Here is a 16,428-nt window from a genome sequence, read left to right as displayed (position 1 = left end):
CCAGGACCTTTCTCACAACACAGCCAACAGCTAACGGAACTACCAGTACACACACTGCTTGGTAGACAGCTTGGAAAGTTTAATTTAGTTTTTGGCAAGATTGTAAGAAATATCTTATACGACGACTTCGGGATGATTGCCTGCATACTTCGTTGCATGTTTTTGAGTCTGAACGAAGTGTTTTCCAGCTCATTGCTGTATTCATTCCATCACAGAATACAGCAGTAATGAGTGCACCTTTAGCTGTATTTGTCAATATGTTGTAATATTGAATATTTGCCTAAAGAAATCCAGCATCAGTCAGGCTCTACCCCCAAATCTAAAAGAAAAAAAACATATAGGGCCTTGAAAGAAGTTCCATATTTTGGAAAATAAACGTATACTGTTTTCTTATATGAAAAAAGTATGAACCTTTTAGTGACTCCAGAAGGAGCTATGTGAAGTCCAAAATATGTCTTCAAGTCGTTCCGTCAGCGTCGGTTTGGGGCTGAAGACTGAAAGAATGGAAATTCAAAACAAAAAGAAAATGTGAATGTGTGGAGTTAGAAAGAAGCGAGCTCACCAGACCTCTGGAGCTCCTCCTCTGCTGCAGGCCAGCGGCTCCAGGCTACACACCTGAATCTGTGACCATCTGCTGTCCAGTTGCATTGTGGGCAATGTAGGTGCCATGTTTTTAAAAAGGAAGAAGAATCCGTGGAATAAACAAGACAATCTCTGGATCACTTTTGATATATAAAAGAAAACAGAGTCCATTGTGAGTCCAGCAGTGTTACAGGCGAGCAGTTCTAAAAGGGTGGAGTACGTGTTAATACATTAGTAAAACCCAAACCATTGATTATAGACCACATCTGGCAACCAGAACCAGTAACAGATTGAATACATAGATGAAGACTGAGGCTAAATTACGCAAACCGGGAACAAACTTCTTTGAAAATATATTTTAAAATGTATTTATTAAAAACAAAACTATTTTGTTGCGTTCATATCGACACACCGAAATGAAAAGAAAAAAAAGACCAGTGAAATCTCAAACAATAAATAATATGAAGTAAAAGTTATTTCTTTGCAGTAAACAGTTTACGTGGTCTGAAGAAACGGAGCAGAAACCACAAAAATAAACTTCCTGTGATAAACATCTGCCGTTGCACAATTTACAGATACTTGCCGCTGTGACTTTGGCTTCCATTTACGCAATGAGAGACATTTGATCAGAAGAAACAGAAGTACCAATCATCTTCGGTTTGCACTCTTTAAGTTCCTCCAACGGACATGTTCTTGTCGTCAACAGGGGAAGTCAGATGAAAAGATATCGTCACTTCACTTCCTTCTTGTACCTCGTCAGCTAGCAAGCTAGTCATCGACTGTCTCCTGTTTACATGACTATTTCTACACCATGATAAGAACATGTAAACCAGACAGCTTTGGTGTTGTTGGTGGGTGGATTTTCTTACTTTTGTTAGAGCTAGAACTGTTTCCCTCGCTTAAAGTCTTTGTGCTAAGCTAGGCTAAATTGATATCCTTGTTCTAGCCTGACTCCCAGGTAGAAAGTGAGGATTTTCACCAAATGTCACTGTTCTTGAGGAAAAAAAAGAAAGCTTCCTGGCCCTGGTGTATCCATCATAACAGCAATAAATGCAAATACAATTCACTACTTTTATATTTCAGACTGTTAGCGGAGTCCCTGGAGCAGCATACAGGGTGAGCAGGTGGCAGTCCGATGCCTTGCCCAAGGACACTTTACAGATACTTGCAGGGGTCAAACTGGTTACCTTCTGATGTCACTTATTCAAGAGAAAATCACCAAAACTCATTCATCGGTCTGCTTTCACCAGCAGGAGCGCAAAACAGGAAAAAAATAAAATAATTTATCAATAAACTTTTGGTTTCAGAATAAAAGAAATGGCATGATGTAAAAAAAACAGAAAAATCTGAAGCCCGAGCACACAGTTTATTCCACTTAGTCCTCTTTATGGCCGATCGCTATGAAAATATCTCTCCCCATATAAACAGGCACAGTTAATCTTTCTGTACAGGTACGTCTCCACACAGCACGGTGTGTGTGTGTTTGTGTGTGTGTGTGTGTGTATTGCGTCCGTGTGTGTTGGCACTGAGGCAGGTGTGTATGTCACAGACGTGGCTCTGGGTCGCGTCAATCGTCGATGAACGTCAGCCGGCCCGGCCCCTCGTTCTTCATCCAGCGGCGGTACCTCTTCATCCTCGGGTCGGTCGCCATCTTCACCTTCATCTCCTCCTCCTGCTCCTTTCTGTGCAACTGACGGACGGACACACACACACACACACACACACCGGGAGCGGTTACACTCGCATAGTCTACAGAGTCATCTCACTCAGCTGCTCTTAGTTTGTCTTTAAAAAAAATTGTTTTACCAAATGCTGTTTTCATTCACTAATAACTCTTTTTAAAGTTCTTAGTTTGCATAGAAATATCAAGAATTTTAAAGCTGCAATTAGCCATGCTAATTTTAACATGCTAAACTAAGATGGTGAACATTATAACTGCTAAACATTAGCATGTTAGCATTGTCATTGAAAGCAATGGATCTCATCCTCTACAGCCGGAGATTAAACTTGCTTCTGTAGCCACGCCGGATGTGTCGTGAAGAGAATCGTTGACATACTTGCTTATGTCCTCCGGGGGGTTTGCTGGAGTTTTCCACTGGGGGGCACACCGGAGAACTCAGGCCGTATAGAACAGGGGTGTCAAACTCATTGTCGCTCTGGGGCCACATCAGCATCATGGTTGCCCCCAAAGGGCCGGTTGTCGGCGGGGGGGGGTGCTCCTTCGTCTTCGGTGGGGGGGTGGGGGGGGGGGCGTATGTGGCAGCTGGTGGAGGTGTGCGCGGCGCGTGCGGATCGGGGAGGAGCTCCGCCGTGCGCGATACAACGGATATTTGTAAATTGTCCGACTTTTACATTACACGGGCCACATAAAATGACGTGGCGGGCCGGATCCGGCCCGCGGGCCGTATGTTTGACACCCCTGGTATAGAACTTCCGTATTTGTGTGATGTAAACAAAAAACATGGCGTAACTCGAGGAGGTTACTTTGTGGTTAATTCTGGAGATCGGGGGAAGAAAAAGCGACAACCATCGTAGATGGTATGTAAGGCCCCTAAATCCAGCACTTCGTGTCACATCGCCTTACTGCCCTGAAACTGCCACGGTTACATGGTTTTTTCTTTGTCACTGTACAACAGGGTTGCACGCAGATCCTTCTGTATCTCTCTGCAGATGGCAGCACGGTGAACAGGTTGTGTCTGGGCGGGTTTATTCTTTAATATCCTTCGAGCTCTTTGCAGGCACCTTTTGTCACCAATATCACTGATGCTCAGTAGATGGTACCAGTGATGTTCCTGGTGGTTTCTATCACCTGCTGTCCTGGAACATCACGTGTTAGTTTGTAATGTTTCCAGTCAGGAAGCTTTCTATTGCTCCTTTTTAAAAGTTAAAAAGAACGTGGCACAGGGATTTAGCCTTCTTAAGTTTCCTCAAGACATACAGACGTGTTGGAGACGTGTTTGTGTGCGTACTGCATATAGCGGACGTGTAGAGTAAATTTCTAAGGACATTCACAACCAACACTCCAAACAAACGAGGTGCGGCCAAACGCCTAGTTAACAGCAAGTATATCTCCGGCTTAAGAGGACCATAGGGGGAAATGAGGTGAGGAAGTAAGTAAGAAAATGGATGGAGGAAAAAGGGAGGACAATATAGAAGTGAGATCTTAAAAAGAAAGTAAAAGTAAAGCGGGAAGAATAGAAAAGAAATTTAAAGTGACAAACCTCGTAGTTTTCTCTGATCCAGAGCCGTTTTTCCAGGAAGGACTGCCTGGTAGTTTCATCGACACCATCAAACTGGGACTGAGACATCTTCATGTTCCTCCTGAGAGCGAAAACACAAGAGTCGGCTGTGAGACGACGCAGAGAGGACGCCGGGGTGCAAAAGGTGTCCCGACTCATCTCATTCATCCGGGTAGCGCAATGCTTTCCTGTACCCGAGGTCAAACGCTTGGAATGCGAGAACTGACCTGATGATGTAGAACTTCTCCTCCTCGCCGTACTCCTCCCTGCAGATGGTGAAGCGGTAAAACCAGGAGGCGTACCAGGAGGCATACTGGGTCAGGTAGTAGGGGGAGAGCACGATCTGGCACAGCAGGATGTCCGACAGGTTGGGCTTCTGGTAGCCCCCCTGGATGTCGATCTTGTTTTTGATGATGTCACGGATCACCTCCTCCTCCTGCTCGCGGATCTCCTCCTTGGAGCGGCGGTTCTTGCCCTTCTCCTTGGTGCGGTTGAGGAGGCCCTGCTGCTTGGCGATCTCCGTGGCCTGGATCCGGTACTTGGGCACCGTCACCAGGTAGTTGATGGCCTCGTTGTAGCTGCTGTGCCAGCTGTAGTACTGGAGGAGAGACAGGGAGGTGAGAGGTGTGTGTGTGTGTGCTAACGGGGGGTTTCACCCACTTTGACCTTACCTGCATCGCTTTTATTACTTTAGTCGCAGTTTTCACAAAAGAAATAGTCTGTAAACAAATTGACTAAGTATGTCAACGTATCACGGTTAGATAAAGACAATTACCTAAATATCAAAGTGTACTGTAAGAAAAATGTTTCTTTACTTCATAGAATAAGTAAATAAACCGAGCAAGTATTCGACAACAGCTGATACTTCATGCTACGCACACATGGTCAGTATCGAGGTTTGATAATTAGCTCGGGTCACATGTGACCACAGATGAAACTGTGCCTTCAGCTGTATAAACTGTGTAAAAAGTAAATATCCTCGATCACAATCATTTTTTTTACCGTGTCAATAAGTCCCGTTAAAAGACCGACAATGTGTTCCGTCCGTCTCTCAATACTTTCTGCCTTCGCTGCTCTTGTCTTTTTACTGAAGAAATCTTTCAAATGGCTTACAAGTAGAGTTTATTTTTCTAAAATGCTCGACACCGTAGGTTTTAGCAAATACCACTCAAACAGGAGGAAATTGTGCATTTGTTTGGGACTATTTTCAGTGGCGGATTAATCCACATTTGGTGCTCTCGTGAGTATTTCCACCTATTTAACAAAACGGTGGATGTGGGATTGAGTGTGTTGAGGGTTAATAGAGTAACATGTCCACCAGTGCAACACTGGGTTCACTGATGAGTTTTAACAGTTTTCGTACAACAATGGAGCTCTTTATGAAAATATATCAGGCGTTGATAAAAACACGATACTTGCTAGTATATTCATCGTTGGTTTGAGTAGGATGATAAAAGAATATCACCAGATGTATTCTTTAGAGTACTTTTATTTCCCATGGTCAGAGTCAGGAGTCTCGGTCTCTGACAAAAAAAACAACTTCCCACACTGCCTGCCTGCCTGCCTGCCTGCCTGCCTGCCTGTCTGTCTGCCTGTCTGTCTGCCTGCCTGCCTGTCTGTCTGCCTGCCTGTCTGTCTGTCTGCCTGCCTGCCTGTCTGCGGTCCAGCAAGGCGAGCTAGAAACATGGTGTGTTTGGAGACTGCTGCTAGTTTTCTGGCTGCCGTCGTACCTGGAAGATGGAGATGGCACAGATGGTGACCAGGATGACGATTCTGACGTCCACCTTGGGGGTGAGCTGTCGGCGGTAGTAGGTGTAGTAGTGCTGATAGTACTCCTCAGGGTGGTCCAGCATGTAGTCATAGTCCCTCCGAGTGTCCTCGTCCTGCACACAGAGACAGAGACACATCATTTGTTATTACAAGGTTTAGTTTTATGAAGATCTGCAGGAGGAGCTCAGCCAAACCTGGTTCTACAATATTATTTATAGTGTTGCCAAAGAAACACAAAAAAAACTATGTTAAGTTTTAGGATATATCTGTTAATACCTGCAGCAGTTATTCACCTCTCTCAGGTATGTTTGCTCTTGTGTAAAGGGAGCAACAGCTTTACAGTGCAAATACTGCTGAGGAATTACTTCGGTGAAGTGCTGAACATTTTAAAGATGCTTTGTTTTTTACAGCTTAGGAGTGTGGGGAACTTCTTCGACTCGTATGGTAAATAAACGTGGGAGTACCATTTAAAAAAAGAATTGGGTTGTTAAAACCTCTCTAAGACAACCTGGGATATAAATCTGAAAGGTCACAAGATAAGTAAATAATTATAATTATTATAATTTCTGCTACACAATACACTTTCACTGCTAAAAATCCATTCAATGAAACAACCTGAGAACAATCATCTCTTTGTTTGCACTGCCTAAACCGGTTGGGACTGAATTATTACACAAGCATAATGTCTGAATGTCAGGGAGAGAAACACAGAGATGCAAACTACGAGACAGAGTTTAGAGTAAGGCACATTAAGGTACATGAAAATCACATTTATATGAATATCACCTAATGTGTGAGGAACCACTAGTTCCATCATGGATTATGACCAATAGGCACCATAGGATGTAAACACATAGAATAATATGAAGTAGTTTGATGAATGTTACGACTATGGTAAACCATGGCATAGCGGGTAAATACACTGTCAAATAAAATGAGAGTATCGCTAAATGACACTAGCACATACTGTTAAACAGAGGTGTTACTGTACCATAAGGACAGCCACCTTCATTAATATTATAGGAACATTATTAATATCTCGTAGGGAGTAGACGTATCATGGGATATTACAGGTTACACTAGGAGTACTGTGGATTAATACGTCATCATAAGGCAACATCAGTCCCTACGTGGACATTCTATTATACATATGGACACACTAATCCCTGCAGGAGTATCAGGAAGGAGAAAGTGGACAATAGTTATAGACTGGTCTCATCACTTCATGAGCAATAGAGGAGCTATCTGGATGTTATTGGACACGGGGACATAAAGGTCTCGTAAATTAAACAGACACGAGTGGCCGCTGGAAGTTTCTGAATGAAACTCCAGGGTCTTTGAGAGAGACCTGGACCGACCTTTAACGTCTCGTACGCAGTCGCGATGAGCAGGAACTTCGTATGGACGGACTCACGGGTCTCTCCCTCCGAGCCGGGCTCTCCCGGCCGGAACCGGTCCGGGTGGTACCGGCGTGCCAGCTGCCGGTAAGCCCGGGCGATATCCAACTTGGCGGCCTCCCGGGTGACACCGAGCACATCGTAGCAGACCTCGGTGCCGCAGTAGAGGCCGTCCACCAGCGCGGTGACCGTAGGCAGGGAGGACACGGAGAACAGGAGTACCGCGAGCCGCCACCAAGGCTTCGTCGTCCGTGGACACCCAGCAAACCCTCCGCCACCGCCGCGGCGGCAGCGCTCCGTGGGGGCAGCCATCTCTGTTCGCCTGCCGCTGCTGCCAACTCCGCTCCGGAGCCCAGGCTGTGCTGGTCCTGTCGCACGCTGCTCACGTCATCACTCCGGGCCGGAACGAAAAGATGACGATGCATCAAAGATCGTCTGTGGCGGAGTACGACATGAAGATATGCAGACTTTTCTCAGCCTTGCGTCAATTCGAATGTTTTGTTTCTTTTTTATTGATCTGTTGCTTTCTGGCTTAAATAGTAATACAAAAGAAAAATTTGGTCCAATTTCAGGTTTTGCAAATTCTTTTTTGTCATTACCGTTCCTTCCTTTTCAAAGATGCTTTATGGTTGACAACATTCAAATGTTTATTCAAACGTGAAAATTAAAAAAAACATTGCGGCCCAATTGCAATTACATTTCAGTGCTGTCAGCTGTCCCCCCTCTTTATTTAATGTTGTTAAACAACCAAACAAACCATATCACACATCTCTATCTTACTGCTGTCCCAACATGGCTTCAACAAAACCAGAATAACACTAAAACAAAACACAAGGGGGAGACATTTGCAATAACAGAAAATGCTTAGGGAGCAAATTAAGCACAATCTGCAATGCAGGTTATACAACGTGTGACAGACAAAAGACACACTGACAACTGCGAGCCTATTACCAACGTAAATGTTAAACATTAAATATGCAATCATTTTATAGCCAATAGACAAAAAACAATGTAATTTCTGATATAACTGCAGAAACTCTGTGAGGATTCAGGTGTTCCATTTCAGCAGTTAGTTGGAAAAGCAGATTCAAGACGCACCAGTAAAATGATTGAGGTGAATGATGATGAATGAATGATTTTATTATACTTTCTACTCCCTGATTTGAACATCTTCCAGGCTCTTTCCTTACGAGATGAGACATCATTGTTAAACAATCTATTAACTCGTTTTTGTCAAAACAGCTTAAAAACAAATTGATAAGAAATGGTTGATGAATAAACCAGATGTGTAATAACGTCTCTGCTTGCAGTCCTCTGATTTCATGTGTTTTTATGTACCATCTTAAATCCTTGATGTTTCTGTTTAAATTTAACGAGCTGTTCTCTTTGTTGGGCTTTTGGTAACCCCGTGTTTACCCTTTGAAGTGTGGGTAATTCCCTAACACAAATTCTGCAAGAATGCGGTCTTAATTAAGGAAAGGGTTCATAAAGGGCTCAACATGTCTGTGAGAGAGTCCTCGAACACTCGATGGCAGTGGGACAGAACTAAACCCTCATTTGGAGGAAGATGGTTCCAACCAGTGATGTGTGGTGAGGTTCGTGGCTGGTGAGGCACTGACTCTTTCAGAGTCTGATTTACAAATATATGAACCCAATAGAGTAGTTTAAATCACCATTCAATTGGCAAGTTGCACATTGACTACTGGTTGTTTTTCATATTTTATATCAGCATATTACACACACATAGGTAAGGTACATATTTGATTGCACCGGGGACGTCTGCACCGCGATCTGCGACCTGCGACCTGACCTGTGTTTCAGAAGCGGAGCACTCGTGGGTGCCACCCGCGAAAATCGCGAGATCCCGCGATAATCTGTAACAACTACGGATTTATAAAGAGAACAACAAACGCATAAAAGGTTACTTTACCTGTCCGACGTTGAATTGCTGTTGATTTGCTCATATTTCCCTGTTTTTTGAGAATTGTTAAAGCTTAAATATTTAATCTTCAATGTTTGCGGTCAAAGCAAAATATAAGAAGAAGAAGAGAAGTGTAGAAGAAGATTAACGGAACTACAAGCATGAACCCGACCCGTGGGCTCTCGCACGCCCCCTTCATTGAGGCAGAGGTACTGTTTGCTCCCCTCTATGCTTCTTCACTGCGGTTTAATGTCAGATCAGCAAGACTAAATATGTTCTACACATACGTGAAATACATTACGTATTGTATGGAAAGAAAGGATATATAATACAAGTGTCTACGAATATTACAGTGGTGACAAACAATGAGAACGCAAAAGGCACGCGCTCAACCCAGTTTGTTAGGGATCAATCTGAGGTGAGGCACATCTCGCATGTCTCCTCTCTGTTTGAACAGGACATGCGCAAATTCAGATCAGTAGAGAAATGTTATTTATTTTGTTTTATCATTATTTGTTTTTGACTTTTCATGATGACAGGTGAGGCTCTGCCTCCCCTGATCGCACGTCCCTGGTTCCAATATATATTTCAGATTTCTATAAAGCATTGATATCGTTGAACATTCATTTATTTTGCAATGACTAAAACGATTTGGTTTCAGACAACATTTTAGAAATATACTTTAGTCATTATTATTAACTATATATTTCATGACGACCTCAAGAGCTCCATATGGAACTACAAAAAGATTGTTAAACAGGATAAACATCATTGTTCTCCGTTGTTGTTCCTCATTAAATGAAATCTATGAAATTAATTAAGGGAATTAAACAGTTAATGTTTAGGGACAAGCAATTGATATCAAGTCAATTAGCAGACGATGTCGCCCTTTTTATTAAAACTGCTGCACCATTATAGATGTGACCCAGATTTCCAGTTCTGCTGCTGGTAATAATACAAAATCAAAAGAGGAGAAAAATAATAAAAGAAGCAGAATCTTTAATACTGGACTTTACCTGCTCAAGCAGTGCAGCTCCAACCGACACAGACCTGAAGGAGGACTTCAGTCCTCTAACCGACACAGACCTGAAGGAGGACTTCAGGCCTCTAACCGACACAGACCTGAAGGAGGAATTCAGGCCTGTAACCAACATAAAGAGAAAACCGAGACAAGAGTGACACCTGGTGGACAATAACAGAACACAACAAATAGGTCCAACCACACTCGTTCTGAAAAAGAACATGCTCAATTCCCTCAAATGAACTAGACATTTAAAGTCCCTGAAAATGTGGTTATTATTTCTTGATAACATGAAATATTCAGGAAGATGTGAGCATAACTTGAGTTATTGGGGAAACAACTCCTTCATAATTATTTATAAAGAGTTAAAACATGTTGTTAATCTCTGATTGGCGCATGGATATATGTGACCATGTTTGTCCAACTGAGCCTTACCCACTATACCACCAATGGGAAGAGCACAAAGAAAAGAAAAGACACATAAATCTATTGTATGAAATAACAAAAACGGTTCAAACTTTGGCAGAGAGTAGTGTGCTCATGGAGGACTCCGTTTTCAGGCCCTTTAAGCCTGTTACCAGCTACACCACAGAAAAGCAAACTGAATCTAAAAAAAGGTTAATTCCACTGAAGTGACTGAAACAGTGTAGCAACACTGCTGCTACTACACCACTGTCAAGATGGAGGACTTAAATTAACTTAAATTAAGAGACTCAGTGACATTTTATCACAAGCTTTGCCAAACTGAACAATGTGAAATATCTTGCTGAACAGCTCTTGTGTTCTCCTGAGTGTGAAACACATTTTAGAAGCAGCTATTCGATGAAACAGAACGCAGGTGTAGATAGACGATCACAGATTAAATTAATATTTTGACAGGGCTGAACAACAACGTTTTATTCAGACCTGTCCGTCAGGGATCCCAACACATTTCTACGGAACACCAAAGAATGTTACATCTTTTCCCTTCTACTGTTTTATTCCAATATTCCACATATTCCTAACCAACTGTGACACAGTACATCAACTTCATCATTAAACTCATCAGAGTAACTGAAAAGACTAAACTCTGATGTACACACATACACACAATAATCATTTCTTTGATTGCCAGACTATTGGCATATATTTATTCTCTCTGCTGTATGTGATCTGCAAATGTTTAGAAAGTCGAAAGGTTTTGATCGTTGACGTTGACCCACACAAACAGATGCTGTCTAACCAGTTTAGCAAGCCAGCGCATTCTTGGCTAGCATGTCAGAAGATGCTAGAAGGTATGCTTAACACAATCAACCAATCAAAACATTTGTATTTGTTCAGCACCTGTTATACAGGTTAATGCAGTTCAAAAGGCTTCACAATGACTGACAAGCCCAAAATAAGATCGTGAAAACAACAGAAAAGACTAAAGAAATTTAACAATTTGACAATTTGAGACCAATTCACTGGAGACAGTGAAATGATAAAAGTGTAATAACAGCAGTAAAACAGCATACTATAAATTCTAGATTATTAAAATAAAATAACAGTAAAATAACCAAATTCCCCTAATGAATTGCCACCTAAACGCGGTGGAAGGGTTTCCGTGCCCCAGTGACCCTGAGAGCTGTGTTGTCGGGGGCAATAGCTCCTGGTCGGGTCTCCCAAGGCAAAGTGGTCTCAGGGGAGGGGCTAGACTAAGAGTGGTTCACTGACCCTTGTTGAATCGGCTTGAAAAGAGTTGTCATACCTCGCCCGGAAAAAGGGAAACCAGTTTGCAGACTCTGGAGAAGACTCATCCGTATGCCTGTGGCTGTGGAATAGGCCTACTAGCTCTTTACCCTTGCAGGTCTGTTAGAGGGGCCATGGGAGTTTGCCCATCTAGTCTACATGTGTTTTCTGGACTTAGAAAAGGCCTACAACCGTGTCCCTCGGGGGTCCTGCGGGAATACGGGATACTTGGGTCGTTGCTTCGAGGCATTAGGTACTTATAAGACCAAAGTGAGAGCTGTGTCCAGATACTCGGCAAAAAGTCAAGAACGTTTCCAGTGCGTGTTGGCCTCCGCCAGGGTTGTCCCTTGTAACCAATCCTGTTTGTGATTTTCACGGACAGGATTTCAAGGCATGTATTAGACATGTATTAAATGTACCCTGTGGATTACTGGTGCTGTTTTTTTTACAAGTGGGTCCCAGTTTTGTTTGTATATTGCACCCACTGGAGGACACACATGCACGATACACACTCTTGCACATCATTTCACACAAAGAAGACTGCTAGCTAGTAAACAAAGAGGTAAACCATATAAATAATACAGGAGTAGAACTGACATTCCCATTTGAATCAATGCCTCAGGATGGTCAGAGTGGAGGCCATTTTTAATAAAAATATAAAGAGAGCTGGATACAGCCTCCCAGACGCTGTGAAGAGCATTTTACAACTTTTAGGAACTAAAATAAATAAAGGCTATTTAAAGGTTTGGACTGGGAAATAGATTTACCTTAAGAACATGTTATACGCTGTCCTGTAGACAGACCTGACAAGAAAGAAGAAACATTCCTTTATTAGTCCCACAAGGGGAAATTATTCTCTGCATTTGACCCATCCCTGTTTAATATATAGAGAGTAGTGGGCTGCCCATGCAGGCGCCCGAGGAGCAGTTAGGGGTTCAGTGTCTTGCTCAGGGACACAGGACACGTTGCAGCCGAGGATCGAAGCAGTGACCTTGCGGTTAGCAGACAACCCTCTCTACCCAGTAAGCCACGATCACCTGTAAAGCAGTAATTCAGACTTTTTATATTTTTTCTTATATCGGCATGCTTTTTATCTCTTTATTGCAATTAAATTACAGAAAAAATCGGTTTATTTTGGTCCTTGCGGCTGTTGTAAACTAGCCGACTTGTGGCTTGCTAGATACATTGAATACAGCTTCGGATGATGTTATGAACCCAAATGATGTTATGAACCCACCACAACTGTGTTTGGTTTTCCAACCAATCTGGGACTTTCACAACATGTACAAAGCAGCATTAGTTATTTCGACCGTCGTTGTTGTGTCTACATGGAGGTAAGTGCCAGCGCGTCTTTTTCGAGTGACACACATAATACAAATGATCAGGTAGCCAAAACAAACAAAACAAAAGTCGTTTTACGATTTTTTAGATTCACTAGACAGGCTGTTTAATATTTACAATTTCAAATAGATGCAAGTTACACACCAGTAGCAGTAGCAGCAGTGACCCCACCGCCACCATCCCCAGGAGGTGTAGGCTTCTCCGATCATTAGTACATGTAATGCAAAATACTAAAATGCAAAATCAAACAAATACAAATTATAGAACTTTGGAGAAAGAAGATAATATAATACACTTCTACATCAACGTCTGTTTACAGGTCTAAGGGAGTACTACTGCATATATGAAAACAGTTGTATAAAGCTGCTCATCTTTGCTTGAAGGCATTGCCCTGGGGCTACGTTAGCTGCAACAAGCATAACACACCTGAATTGAGTTGCATTTTGAGCACCACCTATTGACCAGGAGGAAGAATGCGTGGAATAAAAAAAGCCGACATCTCTGGCCCTGCATTGATTTTAATCCTTTACTGTCCATCGTGAGTCCAACAATGCTACGCTAATCGTCGTGTGTCTATCGTCATTTGCACATTTGGAGTAACTGATCAGCACATAGCTAGGCTAAAGTACACAGCATTCAGCATTTTTATTTTTGACAAACATTGGGAGGTTTCGACGACAACGTTGTTGGTTCAGGGCTAGGGATTTTGCCGGATCGGTGATGCTGGTCATTTTGACCCAGCTGGAGGCTGGGGAACGGCGTCAGAATTGAAGCTTGTACCCCTGGGTTAGGGTGGACACCACCCAGGGGTCCGAAGCATGGGCTGCCCAGTAGATGATGTGCTGCTGGGAGAAATAACCGACGGCCGGCCAGGAGACGTCATCTCCTGGGGGGGGGCGACTGGTAGTCCCCAAGTCCGGAGGTTGTCTGGGGGCGACGTAAGCACGGTTGTATGGGTAGCGGGCCGGCCTCTCAGCGGGACGCTGAGGCCTGTGGTGGCTACTGGGGTGAGCTGGGGGCTGAAAACGGCCTAGGTCTGCGGGGTGCGGGCATGTCCCTGCGAAGACCAGAGAACTGCTGCCTGGTCTGGCTAGCTTCAACAGTCCGCTGAAGCGCCTGTAAAGCAGCTGACCCGAACAGCTCACCAGGTTCTACTGGGATAGTACGGAGGGTCCTCCTACATGCCTCAGCCAGGGGTGACTGCGCCAGCCAAACCTGGCGGCGAGTCTGGACCAGGGTGGACATCAGCCGTCCAAGTTCCCTCGACATGAGTGCAAACGCCTGCAGTGAGGCGTCACTGAGGCTGGTGGCGGAAGCGCCGGAAGTAACCTTCTGCAGAGAGGGCAAGCATGAGGTGGGAGAGGGAGTTACCAATACGACCCATGCGTGCTGCTGCGTCATAAGCCCTGGATAGCATGTCATCTGTGACCCGACATTGGGGTCGAGGTAGTGCTGGGCGGAGTGCGTAGCGCCACCGCCTTAGGGAGTTTTACTATTTTGCTGGAGAGGGTTCGAATCCAGGTTGTTGCGATCTTTCCATAAATGTATTTTCTTCAATGTATTTCTTCATACGTGGCTGTGATGTAGTGCTCACTTATACAATCGTAATCCCTGCACTTGATATGAGATGTGGTCTATAGATCTCCAGCAATATGTTTGTGAATGTGTGACGAATCAGGCGACAGAGGCAGAAAACAGCTGCTGCTTTTAAGCGAACACAACACACGCACGGAAGGGAAACCAGTAGGTTCAAAAACCAGTAGGCACGTAACAACGGCACTTGTTCAGTGGCGCAGGAAAAACACAGGCCAATGCGTTGTAAATCACGTCACGTGATGCAGTTTAGCCAGTCAGATAAGGGTATTTTGATATGTTTCCTTACTCCAGTGAGATGTACCCACACCGTGACACAGGGAGGAGAGACAATGAAAGACATCATAGGGCAGATCTCATGAGAATCCATATGTGAAAATTAAATATCTGTGGTCAACTTTACCAATTTAAATTGCTAAACAGACTGCATTCCCAAACCAGTGCTGTGAAAACATTGAGATCAAAGTATTTCTTTTCCACACACTTGAACTCATGTTGAGGTGTGTGAGTTTGAAAAGAATACCTGATATACCGTGGTACCGCCAAAGTTAGGCTAAATACAATACCGTGATATACATTTTTGGTCATACCGCCCAGCACTAGGGGAAACTATGAGGGACGCACGCAATAGTCGGCTCAATGGCCGGCATACGGGCGAAGTTGCGACCTGCATGGTCGCCAGGGTTCGTCCGTCCGACGGGACCCGGTGTCTCCCCAGCATGCATGCAGCTCCCTCAGATATTCTTCGGAGGGAGGAACAGCAAAGGTGGTGGGGGCGGGAATGCGCCTGAAGAAGGCACTCTTAGGTGGGGGATCCAGCTGCTGTGTATCTAACTGCATACGAATGACAAACCCCATGGAGCTATCGACTGCCCCTTCCGAAGAGCCCTGAGCTGAGGAACGGGAGCCAGGGCCAGAAGCCTGGGAGGGCTGCCCTTCACTGTACTCAGTAAAGAAATTGTCTGACGCTGCCAGTGAGAGAACGTCCTCTTCTGAGCCAAGTTCAGCCGTGGGTGGATCTGGTGCTTCAACCCCCCCTGCACTAGGGTGGAGGGTCAGGAGAAGCAACTTAATTTGAGCTAGCTCAGCGGTCAGCAGATCCACTCTAGAAGAAAGCCCACTGGACTTAGCCCTCTTGGGGAGAGCCCCTGCGGCTTCTGCGGCCCTGCGCTTGGTAGGTTGGGCAGGATTCACCTGCCCTGACAGGGGGAGGTCGACCACACCCATCAGGTGTTCGGCCTCAGCGAGCCTAGCAGCCCTTACTGCTCGAGACATGATGCCACAGTTCATGCATGGGTTCTCCGAGAGGCCTTCCCTCAGATGCCCAAGGCCAAGGCAAGCGGGGCAGAGGTCATGGCCATCTTCAGGCTGAAGAGGAGCCGTACAGGTCCTACAGCCAGAAAAGTCAAACATGGCCGATTCTCTAGGTCAGCCTGAGCGGGACGCTCTGTTGAATGTTGTGAGAACAGGCAGGGGACAGTCTGTGAGAGGGGAGCGAGGACACTCTCTTCACTAGGATAGTTGCTGCAGATATTGGTGTCCCACCAGTTAACCTGAGCGAGGCGCTCTGCTAACTGTGGTAGCCGTAATGTTTACAGAATTTTCAATGGACACAATCCGATTGTTAGCTTAGTCTAGTTAGCCGGAGCGAGGACGCTCTGCTAACCGTGATAGCCGTAATGTTTACAGAAATACAATGGACACAATCCGAGTATAGCGTAGTCTAGTTCGCCAGAGCGAGGACGCTCTGCTAACTGATAGCTGTGTAAGGAATCGATGAGCCCAATGTCAACGTTGATCTAGTCTAGCTAGCATCACACCAAGGAAAACACTCCACTAACTGTGAAGGGCGGC

At 44.5% G+C, this 16,428-nt stretch overlaps 1 protein-coding gene across 1 annotated transcript; it reads right to left on the bottom strand.

The window, feature by feature from the left end:
• Window positions 1-934: 934 nt before the first annotated feature.
• Window positions 935-7,345, bottom strand: dnajc25 (DnaJ (Hsp40) homolog, subfamily C, member 25). Its single transcript, XM_079179515.1, has 5 exons — window positions 6,950-7,345; window positions 5,552-5,704; window positions 4,049-4,419; window positions 3,804-3,903; window positions 935-2,272 (listed from the first exon to the last, which is right to left on the bottom strand). The coding sequence occupies exons 1-5, from the start codon at window positions 7,298-7,300 to the stop codon at window positions 2,150-2,152; spliced, it is 1,098 nt and encodes a 365-aa protein (XP_079035641.1). The 5' UTR covers window positions 7,301-7,345; the 3' UTR covers window positions 935-2,149.
• Window positions 7,346-16,428: the final 9,083 nt, after the last annotated feature.

Source organism: Pholis gunnellus (genome assembly GCF_910591455.1).
Source record: "Pholis gunnellus genome assembly, chromosome: 18".
NCBI lineage: Eukaryota > Metazoa > Chordata > Actinopteri > Perciformes > Pholidae > Pholis > Pholis gunnellus.
Note: the sequence above shows the minus strand (reverse complement) of the source record. Positions and strands in the feature narration are given on the sequence as shown.

Excerpts from the sequence above, each read along its gene's own strand:
- dnajc25 (XM_079179515.1), bottom strand. The coding sequence starts at position 7,300 with ATGGCTGCCCCCACGGAGCGCTGCCGCCGCGGCGGTGGCGGAGGGTTT. Across the intron at positions 3,904-4,048 it reads GAGAAGTTCTACATCATCAG|GAGGAACATGAAGATGTCTC; the intron begins GTCAGTTCTCGC and ends TTTCGCTCTCAG. Across the intron at positions 2,273-3,803 it reads GGATCAGAGAAAACTACGAG|TTGCACAGAAAGGAGCAGGA; the intron begins GTTTGTCACTTT and ends TCCGTCCGTCAG.